Source organism: Camelus dromedarius, chromosome 25 (genome assembly GCF_036321535.1).
Source record: "Camelus dromedarius isolate mCamDro1 chromosome 25, mCamDro1.pat, whole genome shotgun sequence".
Classification (NCBI taxonomy): domain Eukaryota; kingdom Metazoa; phylum Chordata; class Mammalia; order Artiodactyla; family Camelidae; genus Camelus; species Camelus dromedarius.
In genome coordinates, this window is record NC_087460.1 from 6330973 (window position 1) to 6354848 (window position 23876).

At 36.1% G+C, this 23876-nt stretch overlaps 2 protein-coding genes across 5 annotated transcripts in view; one reads left to right on the forward strand and one right to left on the reverse strand.

The window, feature by feature from the left end:
• The window catches only part of KLRF2 (killer cell lectin like receptor F2), a 21718-nt gene extending 9877 nt beyond the window's left edge, over window positions 1-11841 (forward strand). For 3 of the 4 annotated variants that reach the window (XM_031444123.2, XM_064479033.1, XM_010990789.3), the window contains 4 exons: window positions 3649-3696; window positions 7204-7352; window positions 7623-7738; window positions 9802-11841. In XM_031444123.2, coding sequence (XP_031299983.1) covers window positions 3649-3696; window positions 7204-7352; window positions 7623-7738; window positions 9802-9919 — 431 coding nt within the window. In that variant the 3' untranslated portion in view covers window positions 9920-11841. Of the gene's footprint in view, window positions 1-3648; window positions 3697-7203; window positions 7353-7622; window positions 7739-8220; window positions 8256-9801 lie in introns of all 4 variants that reach the window. The other variant, XM_064479034.1, reaches the window with a different exon arrangement.
• Window positions 11842-12056: 215 nt separating this feature from the next.
• Window positions 12057-20278, reverse strand: CLEC2A (C-type lectin domain family 2 member A). The gene is made up of 4 exons (XM_064478789.1): window positions 20131-20278; window positions 16127-16302; window positions 13408-13511; window positions 12057-12223 (listed from the first exon to the last, which is right to left on the reverse strand). Exons 1-4 carry the CDS (start codon window positions 20276-20278, stop codon window positions 12088-12090), a joined length of 564 nt encoding a protein of 187 aa, XP_064334859.1. The 3' UTR covers window positions 12057-12087.
• Between the last annotated feature and the right edge of the window lie 3598 nt (window positions 20279-23876).

The window sequence follows — 23876 nt, forward strand, 5'->3', positions numbered from 1 at the left end:
GGTGTATTGATCTACTGCATAGCTTGGCTATTTCCTACATCCTTTCTATCTTAAAAAAAAAAAAATGTTAGCTAACCAAATATTCCAGAACATAGAGAAAAGTGTCAGAAAAAAATTTTAAATATAAATAAATATTAGAATATCTGAGACAAAAACAGAAAATACGCTCATACAGGAAGGACAATATTTAACAACTTCTCAGAAAAAGAGAATAGAGGGAAAAGTAGATAAGAAATAATAAAAAATAATATTTTTAAAAATTTCAGGAGAAAAAGCAAAAAGCAAAAACATGAGTTCCCAGCTTATAAGAATCAGCAAAATTCAGAATATGACACAAAAATAAGTATAAATGGATAGATGACAGATGGATGGATGGATGGATAGATAGATAGATAGATAGATAGATAGATAGATAGATAGATAGATAGATTTATTGTATTTCAGGATACCATGAGTAAAGACATGATCTTAAAAGTTTACATAAAGAATTCATTTTCTCCCAAAGCAAAGACAAACTGGCACCAGATTTTTAAATGTACATGAAAAGACACCACTGTAGCAATGTCTTCAAACTTATGAACAAATTCAATTTTAACTCACATTTTCCACGCATTCTCCTGGAATAAATAAGGGAGTGGGGCTGATTTTTAGTTAGAGTGAAGCTAGCCCAAGAATCTAATGAAAAGGTATTTCAAGTTATCAGCTGTTTTATGTTCCTGGAAAGCAATTAATTCAGTTCATATGAAAACAATCTAAAAATAATGCAAGTAAGAAGCTGAAGGCACTTGATACAGTAAAAAGGAGATTTTGTGTGTATGTGCCTGCAACAAAATGAAATAACATCGATTTGAAAGTTCAGTAGAAAAAGTAATATACAAAAAAGTAATAGGAATGAAGTTTAAGAATGCACACAATATTTAGAATTGTGATTAACACTTAAAGAAGTAAAAATAGATATGGTAAAAAGAGGTAAATTCTGGGGCAGGAGGGGATAGAGGTATAGCAGAAGAGGGACACTTTGTTCCCAACAAAAAGAACCAGGCTCTTAAGAGAAATGGCCAATTCCAGGATTGAAGGATGACAGGTATACAAAACACATTTTGAAATACCTTGTCATGAGGGGAACAAGAAGACGATCACAGATCTAAGATTATGTCAAAAAGATCCAGGAGTCAAGTTAATGGGACTTTGCGTGACCATTCATGGGACAGATCATGCATCAACAAAGGTGACAGTCCTAAACATTTACACAGCCAGTGACAGAGCTTCCAACAGCATGAAGGAGAAAATGGGAGAACTAAAAGGAGAAATAGAAAAACCCATCGTTGTTGGTTATTTTCACACCCTTCTCTCAAGGATAGACAGAGTGAGTAGGCAGAAAAAATCAAAGACATAGAAGACTTGACAACCCTATAGACCAACTTGATGTCACTGACGTTGACAGAACATGCTGACCAACAACAGCATAGTATGTATTCTCTTCAAATGCATCACAATCAAATGAAAGGCAGAAAAACAGAGAAAATCAATAAAGCTGAAAACTAGATATTTTAGAAGATAAATAAAAGTGAAAAACATCTTCTCAGACTTATCAGGAAGAAAAAAGAGAAAAGACACAAATTATCAAATCAGATATCAGAGGGGATACCACTACAGATCCCAAAGACAAGAAAGGAAGATTATGAGTAACTTTATGCCAACGAATTTAATGAAATAGGCAAATTTCTTGAAAGACACAAAATATCAAAGTGCACTCAAGGATAAATAGATAACCTGAATAGCTTCCATATCTATTAATGAAACTGAATTTACAAAAACAAAAACAAAAACAAAAACAAAACACAACCCTTCTCACAAAGAAAACAGCAGGCCCACGGTGTTTCACTAGTGAATTCTACCAAATATTTAAGGAAGAAATAATATAAGAGTTATACACTGAAAACTAGAAAGCATCGCTTAAAGAAATTAAAGGCCGAAGTAAGTGGAGTTATGTACCTTGTTTATGGAATCAGAAGACTTAATATTGTTAAGGAGGCAATTCTTCTCAAATTGATCAATAAATTCAACAGATTCTTGTCAAAATTCCAAGATGTTTTCATAGAAATTGGCAAGCTGACTCTAAAGTTTACATGGAAATATGCATATTCACATATATACATTTATATATTTATATGATTATAGTAATCAGCACAGTGTGGTGCTGGCATAACACTATACTGACATGCAGGTCAGCAGAGCAGAATGAGAGTCCAGCAAAAGACCAAAACATCTGTCATCAACTCCTTTTTGACAAGGTGTCAAGGCAATTCAATCAGGAAAGGTTTCAAAGGATTTAATCACTTCGACAAATGGTGCCAGAACTAGATATCCATATAAAAAAAAGAAAAAAAAGAAAAGAAATTAGATCTCTCCTCATATCATATGTAAAAATTAACTCCTAAATAAGAACTAAAACACAAAATAAATTCTTGATGACTTTGGGTTAGGCAAACATTTCTTTGACATAACACCAAAAGTACCATCCATAATAGAAAAAAAAATGGATAAACTGAACTTTATCAAAATTTTAAATAGAAATTTGCTTATCAAAAGACACCATTAAGAAAATGAAAACTCAAGCCATGAACTGGGAGGAATTATTTATAAAACATATCCAACAAAGTAATCATATCTTGAATATACAAAAACTCTTACAACTCAGTCCTAAAAAGACAAACAACCCAATAAAAAAAATAGGCAAAAGATCTGAACGGGTAATTCATCAAAGAGATATATGAACATGTAACAAGCACTAAAAAAAGCTACTCAGCATCATTAATGCAGTTCATTGTGTGTCAACTATACCTCAAAAAAAGCTGTAAAGTAAAAAACAAATTGGTCAGCTTTGGGAGTTCTTAGAGCCTCAACTCATTCTAAAGATTCGTAGAAAAAGGAAAAGGGTCAAGCAATATGATTTAGTCTTTTGTATGTGAATTGTGCTTCAGGAAAACCAAACAGTCAATGGGGAAAAAGGGGTTGTTTTATTTAGAATCATAGTCATAATTACAGAAGGAATTTACAGAAGTTTAGAAACCACTATTGGGTAATCCTTAATAAAATAATAAATGTAGACAAAGACCATCAACAGCTGCTAAAACCGTTAGGTTAGAGAATGATGTGGCATTTTATAAAGGATGGCTTCATACTGACGACATTTGAAATCACCAATAAAATTAACACCAGTAAAAGTGGAACAACCAGACATTATGTACTTTCCCTTGTGCTGCAACAGTTCACAGTACCCCTTATAATATATTTTTGCAAAAAAAGTTTTTGATTCTTAATATTAACAAGCTTCTAAATCTAACTGTCAGGAGGGGATTGAAGAACTTGTTAAAGGATGCAACTCATCAAACTCTATAAGAAATTCTACAGATTAGCAAACAAATATCATAAAAGGGAGTGGAGAGAGAGTGGCATTCAAGTATATGTGAACTGGTATAAATGAAAAGAGATTTAAAAGATATATTGATTAAAATAAAAAAGAAGAAGGAGACTTTGAATTTTTATTTGCATGCCTTTATTTTGTGCTAGTATTTTCTCATATACCTAGATTGTTATTCATCAAAAAATATTTCTTACTATCTTTTTTCTTTGCACTGAGTGCAGTTAAAAAAATGGACTTCTCTCAGAAAGAAAATATCACCAGCCTAGCAGGTAATATTCTATTCTGTCTGTAACGTGTTGTTGTTCTATGTTTGAATCAAGAGATTTCAATCAACTGGTCACATGAATTTAGGAATATTAAACTTTCAAATGGGAGTGTAATAACTACATCATAGAATATTTAGTGAAGATTGAACCAACTGTTAATTTTGTGTGTGAACTTGGCTGGGCAGTGCATAGTACTGATATTTGATCAAACACTAGTTTAGATGTTGCTGTGAATGTTCCTTTTAGGTAGGATTAGAATTTAAGTTAGTAGATTTTGAGTAAAGCAAGTTACCTTCCATATGTAGGTGGGCCCCATCCAATCAGTTGAAGGTCTTATGAGAAAAAATACTGGAGGGCTTCAAGAAAGAGGAAATCTAGCCTCTAGAGTGCCTTCAGACTCAAGCTGCAACATCAGCTCTTCCCTGAGTCTCTAGCTTGCCAGCCTGAACATTTTGGACTTGTCAGCCTTAATAATGGCATGAACCAGTTTCATAAAAATCTCTTTCTGTCTCCTCTCATTCTTTCTCTTTATAAACACACACACACACACACACACACACACACACACACACAAACATATAAATCGTTCTATTTTTTTGGTGAACTCTGACTCACTAACATCAATTACAATAGGGTGGAGGTGGTATGATTCATTGATTAAAACATGGGCCATGAAGCCAAACTAAGTGGATTGGAATTTCAGCTCTGATATTTATCTGTTATATGACTTTGGGAGAGTTGGATAGGCTCACTTTTTTCATCTGTAAATTGAGGGAGATGATAATGTCTACTTCATAATATTTTGTTTTATTATATTCTTAGATTTTTATCATGAAAAATATAACTAACAGTAGAGAGAATTATATAATAAATCTCCATGTACTTTTCAATAGCATCAACAATTATCAATTATATACTAAACATGATTTCGTCTGTATCTCCACCATCATAGCTCCCCCAAACTAGATTGTATTAAAGCTATTACCAGCCATCATGCCACTTAATACTTAAATATTTCAGTCTGTGATTTTTATATTCAAGGGATCCTTTTGCTTAACATAATCACAATATCACTGTAACTCCTGTGCTAGTTTTCTCTTGATGTATAACAAATTGCCACACACTTAATAGTTCATAACTGCAATTTGTTGCCTCAGAGTTTCCCTGGGTTGGGAGTCCGGACAGAGCGTAACTCAATTATCTATTCAGGATCCCACAGGATACAGTTTAGTTGTTGGCCAGACCGTGAACCTTTCTGGACCTGAGGTTCTTGCAAGCTCGTGTGGTCGTTAGTGCAATTCAGTTACATGTGGCCGGAGGACTGAGATCACAGCTTTCCTGCTGGCTCTCACACAGGGCTGCTCTAAGTGCCTAGAGGGCCCCTGCATTTCCTTGCCAATGAGTTATTCTTGTACATCCTCTCAAGACGGGGAAGTTTAATTCCTCAAAGACAATAGGACTTCTCTCTCTCTTCAGAAAAGGCCCAGTTCCCTTCTGAAGGACTTGTACCTGATTCAGTCAGGCTTACTTGGGATAATCTCTGTCTTTTCATTAACTCAAAATCACAGGATTGGGGATGTTTCTTTAGTCTTCAGAATCACTTTGTCTTGTCATATAATACAACAATCATAGGAGTAACAGACCATCATTTTCTGAAGTTCAGTTCACACTGAAGAGGAGCAAAGTATACAGGACAGAAGTCTTGGGGCCATTTTAGAATTTCATTTACCACAATTCCTAAAAACCTCTTAATATCATCATCATTATCCCACACTTGACTTGTTAGAAATCAGGGGCAGAACAAAGTTAAAATGTCTCTGGAGTCTCTTAATCTGTACATCCTCTTTATTGCCTTTTATTTTTTCTTAGACATCTATTTGATGGGAAAAAATGGGTCATGGTTCTATATAATTTCTCATAGCCTAGATTCATCTTTTTTATATGCTCATGATGTCATTTAACATATTTCTCTATTTTATAAAGTTGTTTGAAAAAATAAATATATGTTAGGTGCTTAGAAACCTGCTTGGTCCACAGTAATGGCAATTTGGGTTAGTTGTTATTAACATGCAAAGCATCTGAGACAGCAATTGATACAAAATGTTGCTCAGTAAATGTTTTTCTCCATCCTCATTCCCATGATATTTCTTCCTAATAGGGAACATGGTGCTTGAAGCTGAATTAACTATAATAACTCTTTTGGACAATTAGTGTTCACATTTTGCATCATTTTTTGATGTTTACCACATTACTCTGATTATTTGGTGTACTTTCAGTGCGTTTTGCAGCTCTGGAACTGTACTGACCAGTCTACCCATATCCGTGAAATGGAATTACTTCATTCAAATGATTCCTTCTCACTGATAATAGTGAATAAATACCCCTTTTCCAGTCATAAATTGGAGGTATATTTGAGGTCATTTTATACCTTCTAGCAGATGACTGTGTACTTGTGCACAGATTAGAACCTGATTACCTTGAGTCATCAGATATTTTTGCAAGATTATATCTACTTACTATTGGCAACTCTTGGTACCAAGTATATTAATGAGTTAAGGATGTGTATGATGTTTAAACATTGAAAATTAGTCGAAGATAATCTTCTAGTCATGTCTGCTGATGTTACTTTGTCTTCCCATCTTAGCTGCACATATTAAATCAATTTCCTAAAATAAACTTTTACAAAATTTTAGGCTTATAGATGACAGACCTGAAATATTAACAATGAAAAGTATGAGATGCTCCAACTTAATTCACGGTATTTAATTCAACCATTCAACAGTCAACAGTTAGACACTATAATCAAAGGGAGATGAATATGACACTTATCTCAAGAACCTTCCAGTCAGATAGATATGGAGACGTTCACAGGTGACTAGGTCATGGACAATTCATCCTTTGCTAAGTGACACCTGAGTGCTATGACTTTTAGAGGTGGCAGAAATTATGACCAGTTAAAGGATTTGTTTTTGAGGTGGAAATATGATTGAACATTAAAAGACAGGTATAATTTAGAGGATGAAGAAGGAAGGGAAGCTATTCAAGGCTAAGGCAGCAGTGTGAGTTAAAAGCCCATGAGGATAAAAGCAACCAATGCAATGAAGTAAGTAAGGGTGACAGTAAGTAATGTCACAAACGTGAAGTGCAGGTTGCAAGGACACCTTCAAGAAAAGGGAATCAGAACCAGATTGTGGGGAAATTCAAACAACAGGTTTTTAATTTTTTAGTTAATAATAAACACTTTAAAATAATATTTGTCTCCCCTAATTATTGGGGGCAGAATTCATAAGCTTTGTTCTTGACAAACCATAGCCCAAAACTCTGCCTCCATTCCAGGAAATAAACAGATTATGAATTAATCTCATTCTTGCTCTGCTAATAGAGGTGTCTTTTAATCACAAAAAGTAGGTTGTCCAAAACCTATTTTCCAGTCAATCACATTTGATACTATTCACACTTTCTCTATTAACTGTAGTTTGATTGATTTTTTTCCCCTACCTTTTCCTTCAGGAAATAATTTTGTGTGCCCAGAAGACTGGCTATGGAACCAAGGAAAATGTTACAGGTTTTCAACTTTTTCTAAAACTTGGAATGAGAGTCAACGTGATTGTGCAAAGCTCCAGGCACATTTGCCAGTGATTCAAAATTCAAAAGAGCTGGTGAGGAATCAGAAATGGGATCTAAGTGCCCAAGGATGAATTGCTAGGCGCAATTCTAAGTGTGGGTGGTTTATAGTCATTGCTTTTGAACATTCCTTCCCCATAATATGATTTCCATTGTTTATTAAAAAAAAAACTGTATTACTCTGAACGAAAAGATTCTTTACCATTTTATCAATGCCTGGCACACTGCCTTACTCTATAGAAACCATCAAAATATTTTTGAATAAATGAATGGATGAATGAATGAATACACTATTTCCTCTATAGGAGTTCATACAGAAGAGTTTAAAATTGGGCCATCCTGGCTGGATTGGATTATATATGATATCTCCAGGAAAACAATGGATGTGGATAAATGAGCACCTTTTTGTGGAACAAAAACAGTAAGTACTTCTTTGAGGAGGAGGGCTGGTGGCGTACTGATGTTCCATTTACTGAAAGGTATTTTTATTTAAGGTTCTTTGCTCTCTAGTCTTTTTATTTTTTTTCTTCCTTTCCTCCTTTCTTCAGAGAAATTTTTTCTCTCCTTTTTTTTCTTCCTCTCTCTCTTTTTCGCCTTTCTTCTTTGCTTTCTCTCCTTCTTTTAACATCCACTAGTTGGGATAGAAGATGTTCATTATGGCTCCTGGAAATCAGTAATTGTCGAAAAATGGTAATTATGCAAAAATTGTTAAGCTGACTTAAATCTCATTTAAAACAATATTGAGCAAATATTTTCTATATACAAAATGCAAAGATAAAAGTCACATTAAAAAACGTCTCTTGGACTGAAATCAGAAAGCATAAATTTCACGTATTGCCCTTAGAAATTTATTTTAAACTCATTGATGTCAATTTCTTCACATGTTTGAAAACAACAATGAAGCTTTGGTCACCGTATTCTTGTGTGAACAACATAAGGTAATGCATATAAGAAGGCTTTAAAATTCTTAAGTTTCAGATACATTAACATGTTCTCCATGCTTTCATTTTCATTACATGCTACATCACTAGAGCACTTGAGATGTGGCAGGTTTGAAGCAAAGACCATGGAGTGGTAGTTCCTTTCACTCTGGATATGTATCTACACCTAGATATTTCTGTTCTCCATTCATTATCATCTTTCATGAACATAAAACTCAAGTATGAAGTAATATTCATTCTTTGGACCTGCTTTGATGGCAATCTGACAAAAATTAGTAAAAAAAAAAAAAAACTAGGCTCTTTTTTTCTTTTATTTGGAACCCATATTAATATGGCAACATATCTCATTTTAAAAGCTGGCATTTAATTATTTAAGGAAAATTATATAGAGATGGCTATCATAGTGTTTGTTTTTTATTTTTTTAACAATATGCAATAACCAGAAATAATAGTTAAGGAAATAGCTGTCTCCAAAAAAATTCTGTGCACACATCTTCTTAACCTTATCATGCTGCTGAAGTTAACTGAGGTATTTAACAGCCATCTAAACAGTTTTTACTTTAACTTAAAAAAAAAAAATCCCTAGTTTACTGCTTTGCAACTCTGACTGGTGTTTAAAATATCTGTCATGCAGATGGTACAGACCATGCGGTCTTTACCAAGAACTCTTTTTGACATCTAGTTGACCCTTTAAAGGGAATTATTTATGCTTCTTGTGGAAAATGAATAGATGGGAAATGAAATTGAAACTGAATTTAGTTAGAAAGTTGTGACCCGAGGTAAGGGAGAGGTAATCTAGCCTGGGCTAGGAAAGAATCAGGAGCTGGGAGACCCAGGACTTGCTGATACATGTAATTTGCGCGTCGAGAGGGAAGGAAGAATCAGGGATGCTTCTAGTCTTTGGGCTTGAGCGCCCATGGCCATGTTACTCAAAGAGAGACATCCCTGGGGGAGGGTGTGGAGGGCAAGCGAATCAAGAGAGCCTGGTGCAGTAAGTCAGAGAAAGGCAGTTATCGTGGGATGTCACTTATATGTGGGATCTAAAAAATACAAATTCTATTTACAAACCAAAAACAGACTCACAGACATAGAAACCAAACTCGTTACCCAAAGGGAAAGGGAGGGCAAGGGATAAATTAGGGGTGGGCGGTTCACAGATACACACTACCGTATATAAAATAGATAAACAACAAGGACTTACTGTCTAGCGCAGGAAACTATATTCAATTTCTTGTAATAACATATAATGGAAAAGAATCTGAGAGGAAAATGTATATCTGTATGTCTATGTATAACTGAATCACTTTGCTGTACACCTGAAACTAACATGGTAAATCAACTGCACTTCAATAAAAATTTAAAAAACACAAAAAGATTGTCCAAATACAATCACTGGCAATGAACTGGAAGGGTTCATTCTAACATTTCTGCAACATTTTGACTGCTGAAGAAAAGCACTTGAACAGGTCTGGCGGGGGGAAGCTTTAAGAAATACAACCCTTATTTTAAAATAAATGTTCTGAAGTCTGCCTGTTTCTCCTAGTTTTACCATGATTGGATCGATGGATAACATGAACTGTGCTGTCATAACAAGAAGTCAAGTGTATTCTGAAGACTGTGACTCCAAATTTAATGGCATTTGCCAGAGAGATGCTGTCTGAACAACAAAAGCAGATCTGTGCATTTAAAGAATCAGAAGAAATATGTGTGGATGTTAACAGTGCCAATTTTTTCCATTAGTGGAATATAATTTTTTTAGTACAAATAAAGTTTTTTCAAGTATTCCTAACCAGATATAATACTTCAAAGGCAGAAAATACAATAACTTACTTTTAAACTACAAAACATAACCTACTTTTAAACTACAAAACATAACTTACTTTTAAACTACAAAACATAACCTACTTTTAAACTACAAAACATTACTTACTTTTAAACTACAAAACATTATTCCCTATTGCTTCAGTGTCTAAAAAAATCATTAATCTTCCAGTCCTGCCTATTCCTTATGTGTGTTGTGTTCCTTGAGTTCTAGCTCTTTATGTGCATTTGGTGAAATAATAGATGAGGTACAGAGATATAGTTACACAATTTTTTTCCTTCTTGGTAGGCTTTTTCCCTTAGTTAATTGTTTTCAATTTTTATTAAAAAAAATCAAACCTTCAACTGGTTAAAAAAAATGTACTCAGACGTTGTAAGCATGAACTGTCTATTTGAAGTAATATACAATCTTGTATTTAATGTGATTCCACAATTCATTCCCTTTTAATCAAGTTTATATTTAAATATTATTATATTTGAGAACAGTCACACTTCCTTAGTTTTCTAACTACAATTCTATTCAAAGTAAAGTTTCTTATTTTCCTCTCATTTATTTAAAACTCTCTCAAATTTCAAAATAAATGAAACACTATGTCAGTGAGGTAGTAATTTAACTCCATCAAAAATTCCATTTGTAGTTCATGCTAAGCCACCAGGAATTTATATCCTAGTATGTGTGAATCAAAGGAAAACAAGGGATGGATTATTCTAAGCAATTAAAATTAATTTGTGACCATGAACCAACAATGAAAGTAAAACTTATGAGTCAAGTGAAACCTGAACTGAAACTGAGCCAAAAGTTAATACATCAAACTGTAATATACAATGGTGTTTAAAATTCATAGTTCCCAGTTTTCTTGGTGACAACATGCTGAACAGACAATATATGCCCATGCTTGATTGCATGCTGATATTTGCCAAGTATTTGCCCATATATAGTACTGGCAAAAACATTTATGGGTGGGGTTCACAAGTCTCCTTTTTCATTTATCAGAAAGTTCCATCTGCAGTAATTTAGGAAGCAAGCCTCCACTAAAGATACGGGAGAAGGACTTGTTTGTGTGCTTCTGTGTGTTTACCCTGTAGGCTAGATAATCCCTTTTTCTTTAGTTTCTCTGTCTACTAAATGTCTCTCTATTCACTTACACTCACATTTCCTTCTGCAGTCAGAGCTTACAGTTACGTGGGGAAGAAATGAAACTTAAGCTAACATAACAAGGGCCGATTTGATATAATTTCCCCACACCGTGAAGATTTTCAATTTTGTGACACATCCAAGGAGGCTTCGTAAGCCTTATCTCCTTGTCCTCACATGGGGAATTGAATTTTTTTCCAATAATCTATTGTTTTAATCACATTTAGTGTTATTATTCCAGTTTATAGTCTACAATCTAAGCTTTGTAACTTTAATATATAATTCTGATCATTTATCTGTGGCTATTACTTAGTTAGAGTTTCTCCTGGTGGTTTTTCCCTTATTTTTAAGATATTGTTGAAATACATGACTGTTCATAGGTGATTCTTTTGTAACATTTCTTTAAACCAAAGTGACTGGGGTTAGTATTTTGTCATATTTACCCATATAAAGCACATATATATATTTCTCTAAATTTTCAGCTGTAGGTGTTGGCTGGCCTATCAATATAGATACCTTTAAATTGACCATAACCATCCTTGCGGTAAAGGCCATCTCATTTGTTCACTGCTAACAGAAGTTTCCTGACCTGAGCTCATAGTGAGCAGTTGTGTCTTTTTTTTTTTTTTTCAAGCTTTATTTTTTCCTTTTTTTTAACAATTTTTTTATTGAGTTATAGTCATTTGTGGTTATGTCTTGAATTGATGAGGTTCTACCTATAACCATTCATTCATTCAACAATTTTTAGTTCCTTTGTTTAATACCTGCAAAACTCTGATGTCCACCAGAAACCAATGCGACATTGTAAATCACCAATGTTTATTAAATAAAGTTTATACTCTAGCCCTCTCCTTCATGTTTGAAATACGCAATTCATTTTCCAGTTTTTTTTTCCTTCATTAAAAATCTGGATTTGCTACAAATCCACTTGATATCAATAAATCCCCTGGAACTAGAAACTCCATCGGTGTTCAGCAAAGCAAACAGTCCATTCCCGCTAATTTCAAACCTGAAAAGAAACCATTGAAATCAGTTTAGGAAACACCTACAGCTGTAATCAAAAATCAGATTAAGAACTGAGTAATTTGAAACATTTTATACAAAACACGACGCTTCATCACTTCACTGATCCCATCACCATATTCTACCCTCAAAATGTCTGGTACATTAAAGGAATATAAGACAGAACATAGGTATTTAATAGTATTATAATTATTAGAATAATCTGCAACTTTATTAGAACAGTAGGCAGAAAGGCAGAAATATAAATAGACATGGATAAATCACAGACATAAATATGTCTATATATCTACATTTATCTATGTCTATTTCTATTGAGAGAAAGAGTGTTTCTAAATATAAAGATCTATGGAATTTTTTTAAAGCTGTTTCCTGGCATATTACCTGCTGTATTTTTAGCCGATGTTCCTTCTTGAAAGTAAGAAACATTTATATTCATCTGGTACTTTTGAAATATACTGAGATAGAAGCCAAGTAGACTAATTATAATAGTTGGTTAATTTGTCCTGCTGATGACCAAATTTTTTATTTTTTTTATAATAAGTGTAATTTGTCCCGTCTTACAGATTTCTAAGTTTATTGTCATTTTTTATCTAGCACTTAATGAAATATTAAGGAAAGAAGACATGGATGCAAAAGAAAATTCATACAGCTCTTGTTTTCAAATAAAAAAGTGTATAAGACAGGAAACAACATTCACTCAAGAAATGATTACATTAATAAATAATATTGCTTACAATGAGCAACTGTAAAGTCAAAGACAACTATATGGCCTCTAACTCTTAAAAGAAAAAAGAGATTTGCATAAATTTAGTTAAAAAAAGGTGCAAATAATACATAGGGTTTGGCTTTGGATTTGCAGAATAGTTGAATTTGAAATAACAAAAGGAGAGTTTATTAGGAAGAGCATGGTGATAAAAACAAGACACAAAAACAAAAACAAAAAAAAAAAAAAGAAAATTTCACTGTATGTCATATAACAACACAGAAGGAAGGTGAGTTGTTCTAGGATATGTTTCAGTGTGAGAGAACCCGTGTCACAGGGTGGAAACTGAGGGAGGTAATGACATATAGAAAATAGGAAAATTTATTTATAATAATACAACTCAAAATGACTTAATTTTTTTTATCCAGCAGCAGAGTAAAACGTTTCCTACTAAATTTGAATCTCACCAGGCATTGAATGTAGTGCCATTTGTCCATCTCCAAGATTCTCCCAGTGCTCTGCTCAGTCCAATCCAGTGCATAGAAGTTCCTGTGCACATCTTCAAAAATTTCTTTCACAAAAATCAGAGAATTCTCCATTACTTGATATTTTAGAGCCCATTGCTGAACATGCTTTTCACTCCAACCATCCCACCTTTTATGATTTAGACCTTAATCTGTATGCCCTAATGCTGCCATAGCAACAAAAAGCAGACAGTGATGTTCAGGTTAGTTTTATCAGAACGATTTTCACTTTGCTTTTTAACTTCTTAAACATCTCTAAGTAATAGAGTGACTTTCATCAGGTCATTGGAACTCTCTGAGTTACAATGTCTTGAATTACTGTTCAAGGTAATTTCTAGCACTCAAATGAGAAACTGATGAGAAAAATATATTTGACATCCTTTCCTTCAAATTCTAATGCATAAAGCATCAGTATGCTTTAGTCACAGAGTGAATGATAAAGACTCTGAATCGACAGGATGTTTTATCTGGATGACAAAATCAGGAGCTGATGAGTTCTCTAAGAGTGACAGAGAACTACTGCTTATATCTTGTTCTGTGCACAGTTCCTCGCCCAAAAATCTTCCAGGGGAAGAGGGGTTTAATGGTATAAATACTGTTATAATAAGAAAACTCAGTCAGAAACTACTCTGAGCAGATATCAGAATAAAAATGTCATTGCTGAATGATTTCACTTACATGTGGAATCTAATAACCAAAACAAGTTATCAAACATAACAAAACACAAACAGAGTCTTAGATACAGAGACCAAGCAGGTGGTTGCCAGAAGGGTGAGGGATGGGGAGAGGAGAGAAACAGTTGAGATTGAGGTACAAACTTCCACCTGCAAAATAAAGTCCACAGGTATGAAACGTACAGAGTGAGGAATATTCTCAGTAACCACGTAATGTCTTTGGATGGTGACATATCTAACTAGACTTATCCTGGTGACCATTTTGAAAGGTGTAGAAACACCAAATCACTCTGTTGTGTAACGGGAACTAACATGTTGCAGGTCAATTATACTTCAAAAACGAACGAACGAACGAACAAACTCATCGAAAAAGAGATCAGATGTGTGGTTACCAGAGGCGGGGATGCGGGGAGGAGTAACTGGACGAAGGTAGTCAAACTTCCAGTTACAAGATCAATAAATACTAGGGATGTAATGTACAATGTGATAAGTGTGTTGTGTATGAAAGTTGTTAAGAGAGTAAATGCTAAGAGTTCTCATCGCAAGGAAAAAGATGGCTATTTCTGTAATTTTGTGTCTATAGGAGAGGATGGATGTTCACTAAACTTACTGTGACAATCATTTCATGATACATGTAAGTGAAATCATTATCCCATACACCTTAAACTTATACAATTATATTGCAATAAAACTGGAAGAAAAAATAGAATGTTATTGCCATTGCATATTTTCTCGTATAATCAGAAATCTAACTTCTGGGTGAACATGAGTTACTGTAATAAAATACATTGAGCACCATCATTCCACAGTCATTCCTCTACCAGCTCCTTGCTATTGGACCACAAACCTATTAGTCAGCTTTTCTTTATATACAAACAGAGCTCTCCCTCACCCTGTGCCCCTGGAGTCCATGTCCCTCTTTCTTTGCCCTGTTTACTTCTTCCATCAACTGCCTCACTTTCTTCAAATCGTGCATACTTCCCTCCAATCCTCCTCTCTAAATTCCAAGAGCCAAATCTTTTTTTGTTTTGTTTCATTTTTTCCAGGCTATTCTTGGCAGAATGCAAATGGGAAGTTATTAAAAAGTATTTAGCAACTTAAGAACATTGAACAAAGACATTTAGCTATATAAACCATACGCATTGTGACTAAGGACATAACATCACTAGCTAACTTGCCAGCGTTCAAATCTCACTTCAACAATTGATGGCCGTGTGACAACACCTGGATGGCATCCATCTCTGTCTCACTTTCCTTATCTTTAAAACAAAGACATTTAAATGTCGACTTCATAGACATTGGTTGAAGATTACCGGAGTTTTCATAGTTACAGTGCCTAAAACACTGTGTGGCATATGTTACTGTAAGGGAGCAAAATGTGTGTCACCCCAAAATGTGTCTCTTTGGCATGAGGATTATTTTAGGCTGATTATATTTAGGAAAGAGACGAGTGGAGAAGTCTTTGTTTTTACTTCCTGCTTAACTGCCTAAAAGCATTTAGACAAAGGGCCAGGTCCAGGAAGGGCACTGTCACCAGGGATATCTGCAGGGAATAAAGCTCTGTGCGGTGGGGGATCTCAGCGGGACCTGGATACCAAAGTCCTCTCCGTGTCCCCTCGTCCCTGCCTGGCATAGCAAACATTTGTCTTTCCGTCTCCATGTGAATTGCTTTCTTCCTCTTTGAAATCCCAAACCCCCTACCCTCTTCCTTTTCCTTCAGGTGACATATAAGCTTCCTTTGTCTAACTCATCCTGGGGTCTCATTTTCCCATGGAGCCCCCATATGTATGTAATTCAATTTAATTTTCTCCTGTTAATCTGCCTCACGTCAATTTAATTCTTAGACCAGCCAGAAGAACCTAGAAGGGTAAAGGATATTTTGTTTTTCTCTCCAACATTATCGTAAGAGTATTAGATTTTATCATTTCTATTCTCTCTTTGTACAAACTTAAGTTCTGAAATGATTGAAAACATTCCCCTTTTCTTACCATATCCTCTGGTGTATCAATCTGAGCAAGTTCTGATCTCTGTGAACTGCAAAATCTTTTACTAGCTGTCCAATTTCTGGTTTCTTCCGAAAAATAGAAACACTTGTCTTTTGCACCAATCCATTTCTCTGGACATTCCATAGCTTGGGGATATTTGGAAAATTTTGTAAATAATACTGAAAACAGAAAGAAAAGATCGAATAAGAAAAATCAGTTAAAAAGTATTTCTCTACGGATCCTAGTGGATCAATTTTAGTTTTTTACTTTCCTGATTTGGGGCCTGTAAAATTAGCTTCCCTATGATGATGATGAATGATGAATGAATTCAATTCCTCTGTCCATAAGGAAGACCATTTAGAGGTCAAGCAGTCTGTACTTTGTTCTATTTTCCTGGCTTCTATTTTGAGAAATGGAACTGCTAACCTCTCATGATCTATATTGACATCTTACCAAAACCAATGCGTAAGATTTAGAATTCAAGGAAGACATCTGGAAACATGAATATAAATTAGTTCTTGAGGACCAGAGTAAGAAATAAATGCTTACTTTTACCTCAAAGAACTGAAAAGATCAAAGATAGGAGAGGACAGCCAAGCTGGGAAGGTGAAACTTACCCTAAATGACAAGTCATTGACATACGAGTCAGTGAAACATTCGTTCTACTTCACTGATATTTAGTATCAAAGAAGCTGCAATAATGATGAATTTATTTCTATGTATATTGCTTGGAGAATTTACTGTTTCAGGGTTTTAGCTTGGTGCTGAGTGATCAGAATAAAGTCCCTCCTTTCCAAATGTTTAAAGGCAAGAATTATAACAAGTAAGGAACCAAGTCAATGTGTATACGCAGGGCCAACTCCAAAGCTGCCTCTCGTCACTTTTTCTTGTCTGTAATGCTCGGAAATGGATCCAGGCAACCACGAACAGGTAATGAAACACATTGTGCTTCAACATTAGTTTTTCAGCTAATCAACTAATGAATGAATGTAAGTACTTCTTAGAGAGACCCTTCCTATAAATATTTGACTTCCAGGTGTCTTAAATAATCCACAGCATTGAGCTCCCAGAACCCCGGAGTGACAGAAGAGGCTGAGAGCAGGAAGAGTTTCAGCACCCTTGCGAATGACAAAGGAAACAAGAATCCAGGGTGTTAAGCATTAGTCCAGCTTCAGAGCTAAATCAAGCAAAAAAGGCAGATGGAAAGTCAACTTCTGAGGACTATGAGGCCGTGGCTCAGAAATGAAAACCTATCTTTAAATTCTTTTCACAATGTAAACCCATAATGCCCGGAGGAAAATTAAAACATCTTCATTTTTACAAATCTACTCCAACAGAGGAAATCTTGCAACCAATCACTTGTGGCCTTCTTTCTCTTTTTTTCTTTCAACATAACGTGATAGAGATAAAGCAAATCCTTCATAGAGCAACTTTTAGTAATATAACTTACTCTTGATCCAAAAGAAACTTAAAAAATACTGCAATTATAGAAGCAGTGTTGCACAGTGGTTAAAATAGCAGGAATTAGAGAAACAGAAACTTAGCAGACAAGCCTCAGGTCTGGCTCTGGAATTTCTTTTTTGTGAGGCAACTGATTCACTCTGGCCTCTATTTCTTTGACTGTAAATGGATTTTGTAACTATATCTGTTTCATATCTTGTGAGAATTAAACACAAATAATAAAGCATAACGTGTTTAACATGAGCTCTTTAACTCACACAAAATACTCTCAAATTTTAAAAAATAGCTATTGCTCTTGCTATCTGCTGGTCATCTGAGAATTTACGACTATTTAGTCGAAGATCAAGACATCCTATAAAGTCATGACTGAATTCCGAGAGTATTTTTAATAGAAACAAAGAGTATAGTGAAAGCTGCCAAACTGGTAGGACACAAGTCTCTACAAACCCCTTTATTACCTCAGAATTGAGGCATTCAGAATTGAGATTGAGATACAGATATTTAGACCTGCTGGCCATGAAGAACCGGAGAAAGTTTGTAAGTTAAGCCACTCACCTGTTAGAAGAATGACCACTGTAATACTCAGAGCACACACACAGCATATCAACTTGCAAACTGCAAAATAAATAAATACTTACGGTCACATTTCCAGAGAAACCCCAACCGGGAACTTGTTATTCCTCTCCTATAATAATCAATCAAGAAACTCATTAAAAGCTTCTGTAGCTTAAAGTAATAAAGGATATTACAAAATACAAAGAAGTTACAGCCGTTCAGATGCGCAGTGGAGGGGTAGGGAGGTCACTTAGACTTGGTGGAAGGAGGGAAGAAAAGGAAGGTTATCTCAAAAGGCAGAAATAACGTTAACGGGGGATTGAAATCAAGGAGGTACAAAGGGCTATGAGGAGGCAAATGGCTGTAACAGATGTATAAACCAATACATCAAAGATAAAATGAGAAGAAAGTCATGAGGTTTTATGACAGAAGAATTTAAATATCAGATCAATTGTCTTCTATATCATTAGAGAGAATTTTAACGTGTTTGAGCTAGGAAATGTCAAGATAAAAGCATTCATTTGCGGTGAGCAGAATGAACTAGAAAGGAGAGGCTGTCAGCACTGATGGAGATGTTAGGGCGTTAGGAACAGTAATAATTCCATCCACGATTAAGATACCCCTGTCTGACACATTATTAGCAGATGGAGAAACAGGCTGGGAGGACGGTTCACACACACACATTTTGTATCAGAAAAAAAAAAAGGACTTAAAGAAAGAAAGAAAAAAATCAAAAGATATCATATGTACTCTGCCTCTGTTCCGAGGTGTAGAGCAGACCCAGTGAATGGAAAACCAAGAAGTTTTTTGGTTTTGTAGGTGTAGGGGAGGCAAAACTTTAACTCTACCCAACCTGGGGTTTCAGCTGAGGCCCTTGAACAAACAGAGTAATAACAGTTTCCTAGTGCCTGTGGTCACACCACGCGGAAGAAACCTCCACAAAAAGGAATTCAAAGTGGTAGGTAGTTAGAATTCCAGCTAGTGTGGCATCTCCTACAAAGAACAGGACCGGACAAAGGAAGCAGTTTTAGGCTTCCAAGGGCCATCAGCTGTGGGAAGGCAACTCCGTGGGTGGAAACCAATAGAAGAAGTAAAAGTGAGAATTTGTATCCTGTCTTTTTGGGTGGAAGTGGCAGGGAGAGTTTTTCCTGCTGTTCACTGTTCCTTGAGTGCCTCCAACTCAATATAATTCCTATGTCAAAAAGGCATATTTTGAGGTGACATATTCTAATTTCCTTCAGTTTCATGATCACAATAAAAGAGAAGGGATTCTAATGGAAGAGATTTGTCTGCAGTGTTTTCAGACTATTTGATTATATAAAAAGAAATACGAACAGAATCGATTATATTTCCTTTGGTTTCCTTGTATCACTGTTTAAAAGCAAGGGCTCTGCTGCGTTCAAGAGTACCAATGAGTGAGCATCTTTTGCTTGTTTTTGATTTTAAGAGGAATCTATAAAATTTCATTATTAAGCATCATAAAAAATGCTGTATAAATTTAACATGCAACAGGGAGATCGGCCAGGATGACGGGCCATAGAAAGACCATGAGCTCACCTCCTCTCACGAGCACACTGAAACCACGACTATTTGCAGAACAACCATCAGTGAAAAAGATCAGAAGCTACTGGAAAAGACCTTCTACAGCTAAAGACATGCAGAAGGAACCGCGAAGAGACAAGTAGGAGGGCTGGACCCGCAGTATAGCCAAGTCCCATACTCTGGGAGGGGCGACCCACAACCTGGAGAATAATTGTACTGCAGCGTGAGGGTTTTGAGCCCTCCATCAGGCTCCCCAGCCCGGGGGTCCTGGGCCAGGAAGACAAGCCCACAGAACACTTGGCTTTAAAGGCCACCGGGGCCTAATTTGGGGATTCTGAAAGGACTGGGGGAAATAGAGACTTCACTCTTAAAGGGCACACACAAAATCTTACCCACTTCAGGACCCAGGGCAAAAGCAGTAATTTGGTCAGAGCCTGGGCCAGACTTACCTGCTGGTCTTGGAGTGTGTCCTGGAGAGACGAGGGGCAACTGTGGCTCATCCTGCGGACACAGACTTTGGAGGTAGACATTTTGGACAGGCTCTTCCATGCTGGTGGAGCTGGAATGTGCCGTTCTGCAGTCCGCCCTCCAGTGCATCAGCGTCAAGGCGTGGCCCTGACCGCTGTCTGCCTGTAGACACCTGCGCTAGAACACCTCAAGCCAAGCACCCGACTGGGTGGGGACATAGCCCCACCCATTGGCAGGCAGGTTGCCTCAAGTCTCCTGAGCCCAAAGCAGCCACAGGAGATGGCTGGTCCCGCCCACCAAAGGGCCCAGACCCATCACACCCACCAGTGGACAGACACCCGTTCCAGAATTCTCAGGGCCCTGACTTTGCCCTCCAGGGAGCCCACTCCAGACTCTGGACCAGCCTCATCCACCAGTGGGCAGACTCCAGAGGCAAGAAAACCACAATGTGATAGCCTGCTGACCGCGCCTGCCCACAGCAGGCCAGGCTTTGCCTTGGGACCAGCTGGGCCCCAGCCCTGCCCACTAGTAGGCCAGGACAAGTTTCAAGACACCCTGGACCGTGTACACAATTGTAACAGGAACTGGCAATTCCCAACCCCCTACCTGCCCCAGAAATCTGACACCAGCTCTGGAATACCTGGGCCCTGAAACCAGAGTCCAGAGCCTGGCTCTGCCTGCTGGTAGGCCGGCACTAACCCCAGACCTGGCTTCACCTACTAGTGGTTGCAATAACCTCAGAGTCTTCTGGAAACTGACACAAAAAAAGAAGACTGAGAAATGTAGAGAACAAACTAGTGGTTACCAGCGGGGAGAGGGGAGAGGGAGCAATATAGGGGATCAAGACATACAAATTAATATATATGAAATAAGGTCTAAGGGTATATTGTTCAGCACAGGGAATATAGCCAACATTTTACAATAACTATAGATGGATTATAATCTTTAGAAATTGTGAATCTCTATATTGTACACCTATAACTTATATAATACTGTACTCCAATTATATTTCAATTAAAAATTAACATATTAGTAATTAAAGAGGTACTCTCTAAGTCCTAGTTTCCTAAGAGGATTTATCTTACATAGACAGTGAATGTTATCAGTGCTCTGTGTATGTATTTATTGAAAAATCAAGGGGTTTTATTTTTTAAGGTTGTTAATCAGGTAGCCTACCCTAACTGATTTTGTTATATCAAAGCATAGCCAGGATAAATCCACTTAAATGCGAATTTTTAACTATATTGTTATATTTAATTAACTGATATTTTATTGGAATTTCTACTTCCAATTTCATAAGAGAAGTTGTCTATCCCTGTCTTGTTCTTAGCTTGTTTTGAAATCAGATTTACAGAGGGGGGAGGGTATAGCTCAGTGGTAGAATGCATGTTTAGCATGAGGGAGGTCCTGAGTTCAATCCCTAGTACCTCTATTAAAATAAATAAATATCTTAAATAAATAAATTATTAAATATATTAAACCATCACCCCGCCTCAAAAATTAAAAAAAAAAAAATTTAAAAATCAAACTTACACTAGCTTATTAAAAAGAACTGGGCAGATTTCTCTTTTTGTGCTATTTTTCAGAGCGAGATGTAGAAGAATTGTTCATTGAAAGAAAGGGAGATTTACTCCGCTTTACTATTTCCACTTCTATAATATTTATTTTAATGATTTCTTTTTCCTCATTATATTTTGGAACTATATAAATATAGAGAGAGAGAAAGAAAGAGAGAGAGATTTTTTAAAAAATCTGTTTACTTCCTTTTATGTAAGTTTGTAAACGCATCGTGTTTTAGTTTGCTAGGACTGCTCTCCACCAGTTCTTATGTCCCACTTGCATTCTGGTTTGAATTTATTTGTAGAATTCTGTGAGTAGTGATTAAATTACTACATCTGAAAAATTTTCTCTAACATCTGAATAATAGGCAATTAATAACTTGAATTTAAAACACTGTCTCCTTTATAAACCTGATATTGCACTGTTGTCTTTACGTGCAGTTACTGCAGATGATAAGACACCGTCGAGAGAAAGATTTTCATTCTCTTAAAGTTCATTTTGTTTTCCTGCCCTTTGAAGGCTTCCAGAATTTTCTCTTTATTCTTGATGTTTTGACGTTTAGTATAAATGATCGAATTATGAAATCTTTTAAATTTTTCTTGCTCAGCAATATGTATGCTTTTTCAAATTTGCGGGTCGTATTTTCTTAAATACTGATCATTTTTCTTCTATTACTGCTAAGGGTACTCCAACCCCTTCCTTTTCATTATTTCTGAGAGTCCTTCTTTATACTTCATATCTCTTAACAGTTTTAACACACAAATTGATCACTTTGTTATTTTTCAGTGATATCAGGGAGACTTCCTCAGGTGAGAAATGAGTCATTCCATTAATAATTGATCCTTGAAGAAGTTCCTTAGTGACTTGAGAAAATAGCAGTTCAGCATAGATTTCTGCTTCTACTCTCTAAAAAAAAAAAAACCTGGGGAAAGTACAGAAGCAGGAAAAAAGCATATAGATTTGCGAACGTAATGTGAGGAACCGCCAGAAACCCTTTCAGAGAACTCAGGCTTCTCTATGTGAGTGCGTGCACATGCACGTGTTCATGGGTGGGAGCGTGTGTGTTTGTGCATGAATAGTGAGAGGTAAGACTCAAAGCCAAAGTTAGTTTGTCTGCTTGTATTTCATGCACTAAAAATCAACATCTCTGTTAGGCTCAGTCCATCCTTATATTTCTTTAAAAGCTCTTTTCAGTCTCATTATGTATCCTTAAGCCACCTTCCAGACTTCCTCAACTTCCATTATCTTTTTCCCATAAAATCAAGATGGTATTGGGGAAACAACAGAAAATGCTAGATGCCGGGATTCTCAAAGTCAACCAGACTTAAGATCAGCCATTCAGAAGCCTCTTCATTCATGTTAGCCAGACATTAGCTTATCTCTACCCATCCTCAAGCTGTGCCAGTTGAATCACAAAAAGCAATCTTGATTACAAGATGGAGCAAAATTGTACTAAACACTATCTTTTTTTCCTGCAAAAGTACATTTAAAAAACATTTTTACTGGGATATGATACACATGCCATAGAAATTCACCCCAAGTATCTTCATACACACAAGCTCATGCCCTCTCTTGCAGATTTAAAGGTCTACATATTTTTCTAAATTTTTCCATTACTTCGCAGAAGGGCTTCCCCATCCCCACCTCACTTACTTTAGTAATTTTCCTCCTTAAGTAAAGAAGTCAGCATTTTTAGCTTGTCTTGTATTTTCTTTTTAAATTTTTTCCCCTTATTGTCAGTCACTCAATGAAACTTACTTGCCCCACGTATCCAGCTGTCATGGCTGCTGTCACATAGCTCTGGAACCATCATGGCACAGGTGGTAATTAATCCAGATCAGAAGTAGAGAACCAGAATCCTTGAAACATCACTCACAAAACACACTGACCAAGCTCCTATGACTAACAGGAATGAAACTGAACAACTGACAAAGTAGGCTCATCCAATCCAAATAAATCGACACTACTGATTTAGGTCAAGATAAAAGTAGACTGACTTGTTAGTTCAGGAAAGAAAATCGAATGCTGACTCATCCATAATCAAAGAATATGAAATTAGCAAAATATTTTTGTCCTCAAACAAGAAAAATACCTCCTGTGGCATACTGAGTGGGACACGTGGAAGGTGGAGGTTAGCTCATGTAGCCCTCCCTGCTGTTCCTTGGGA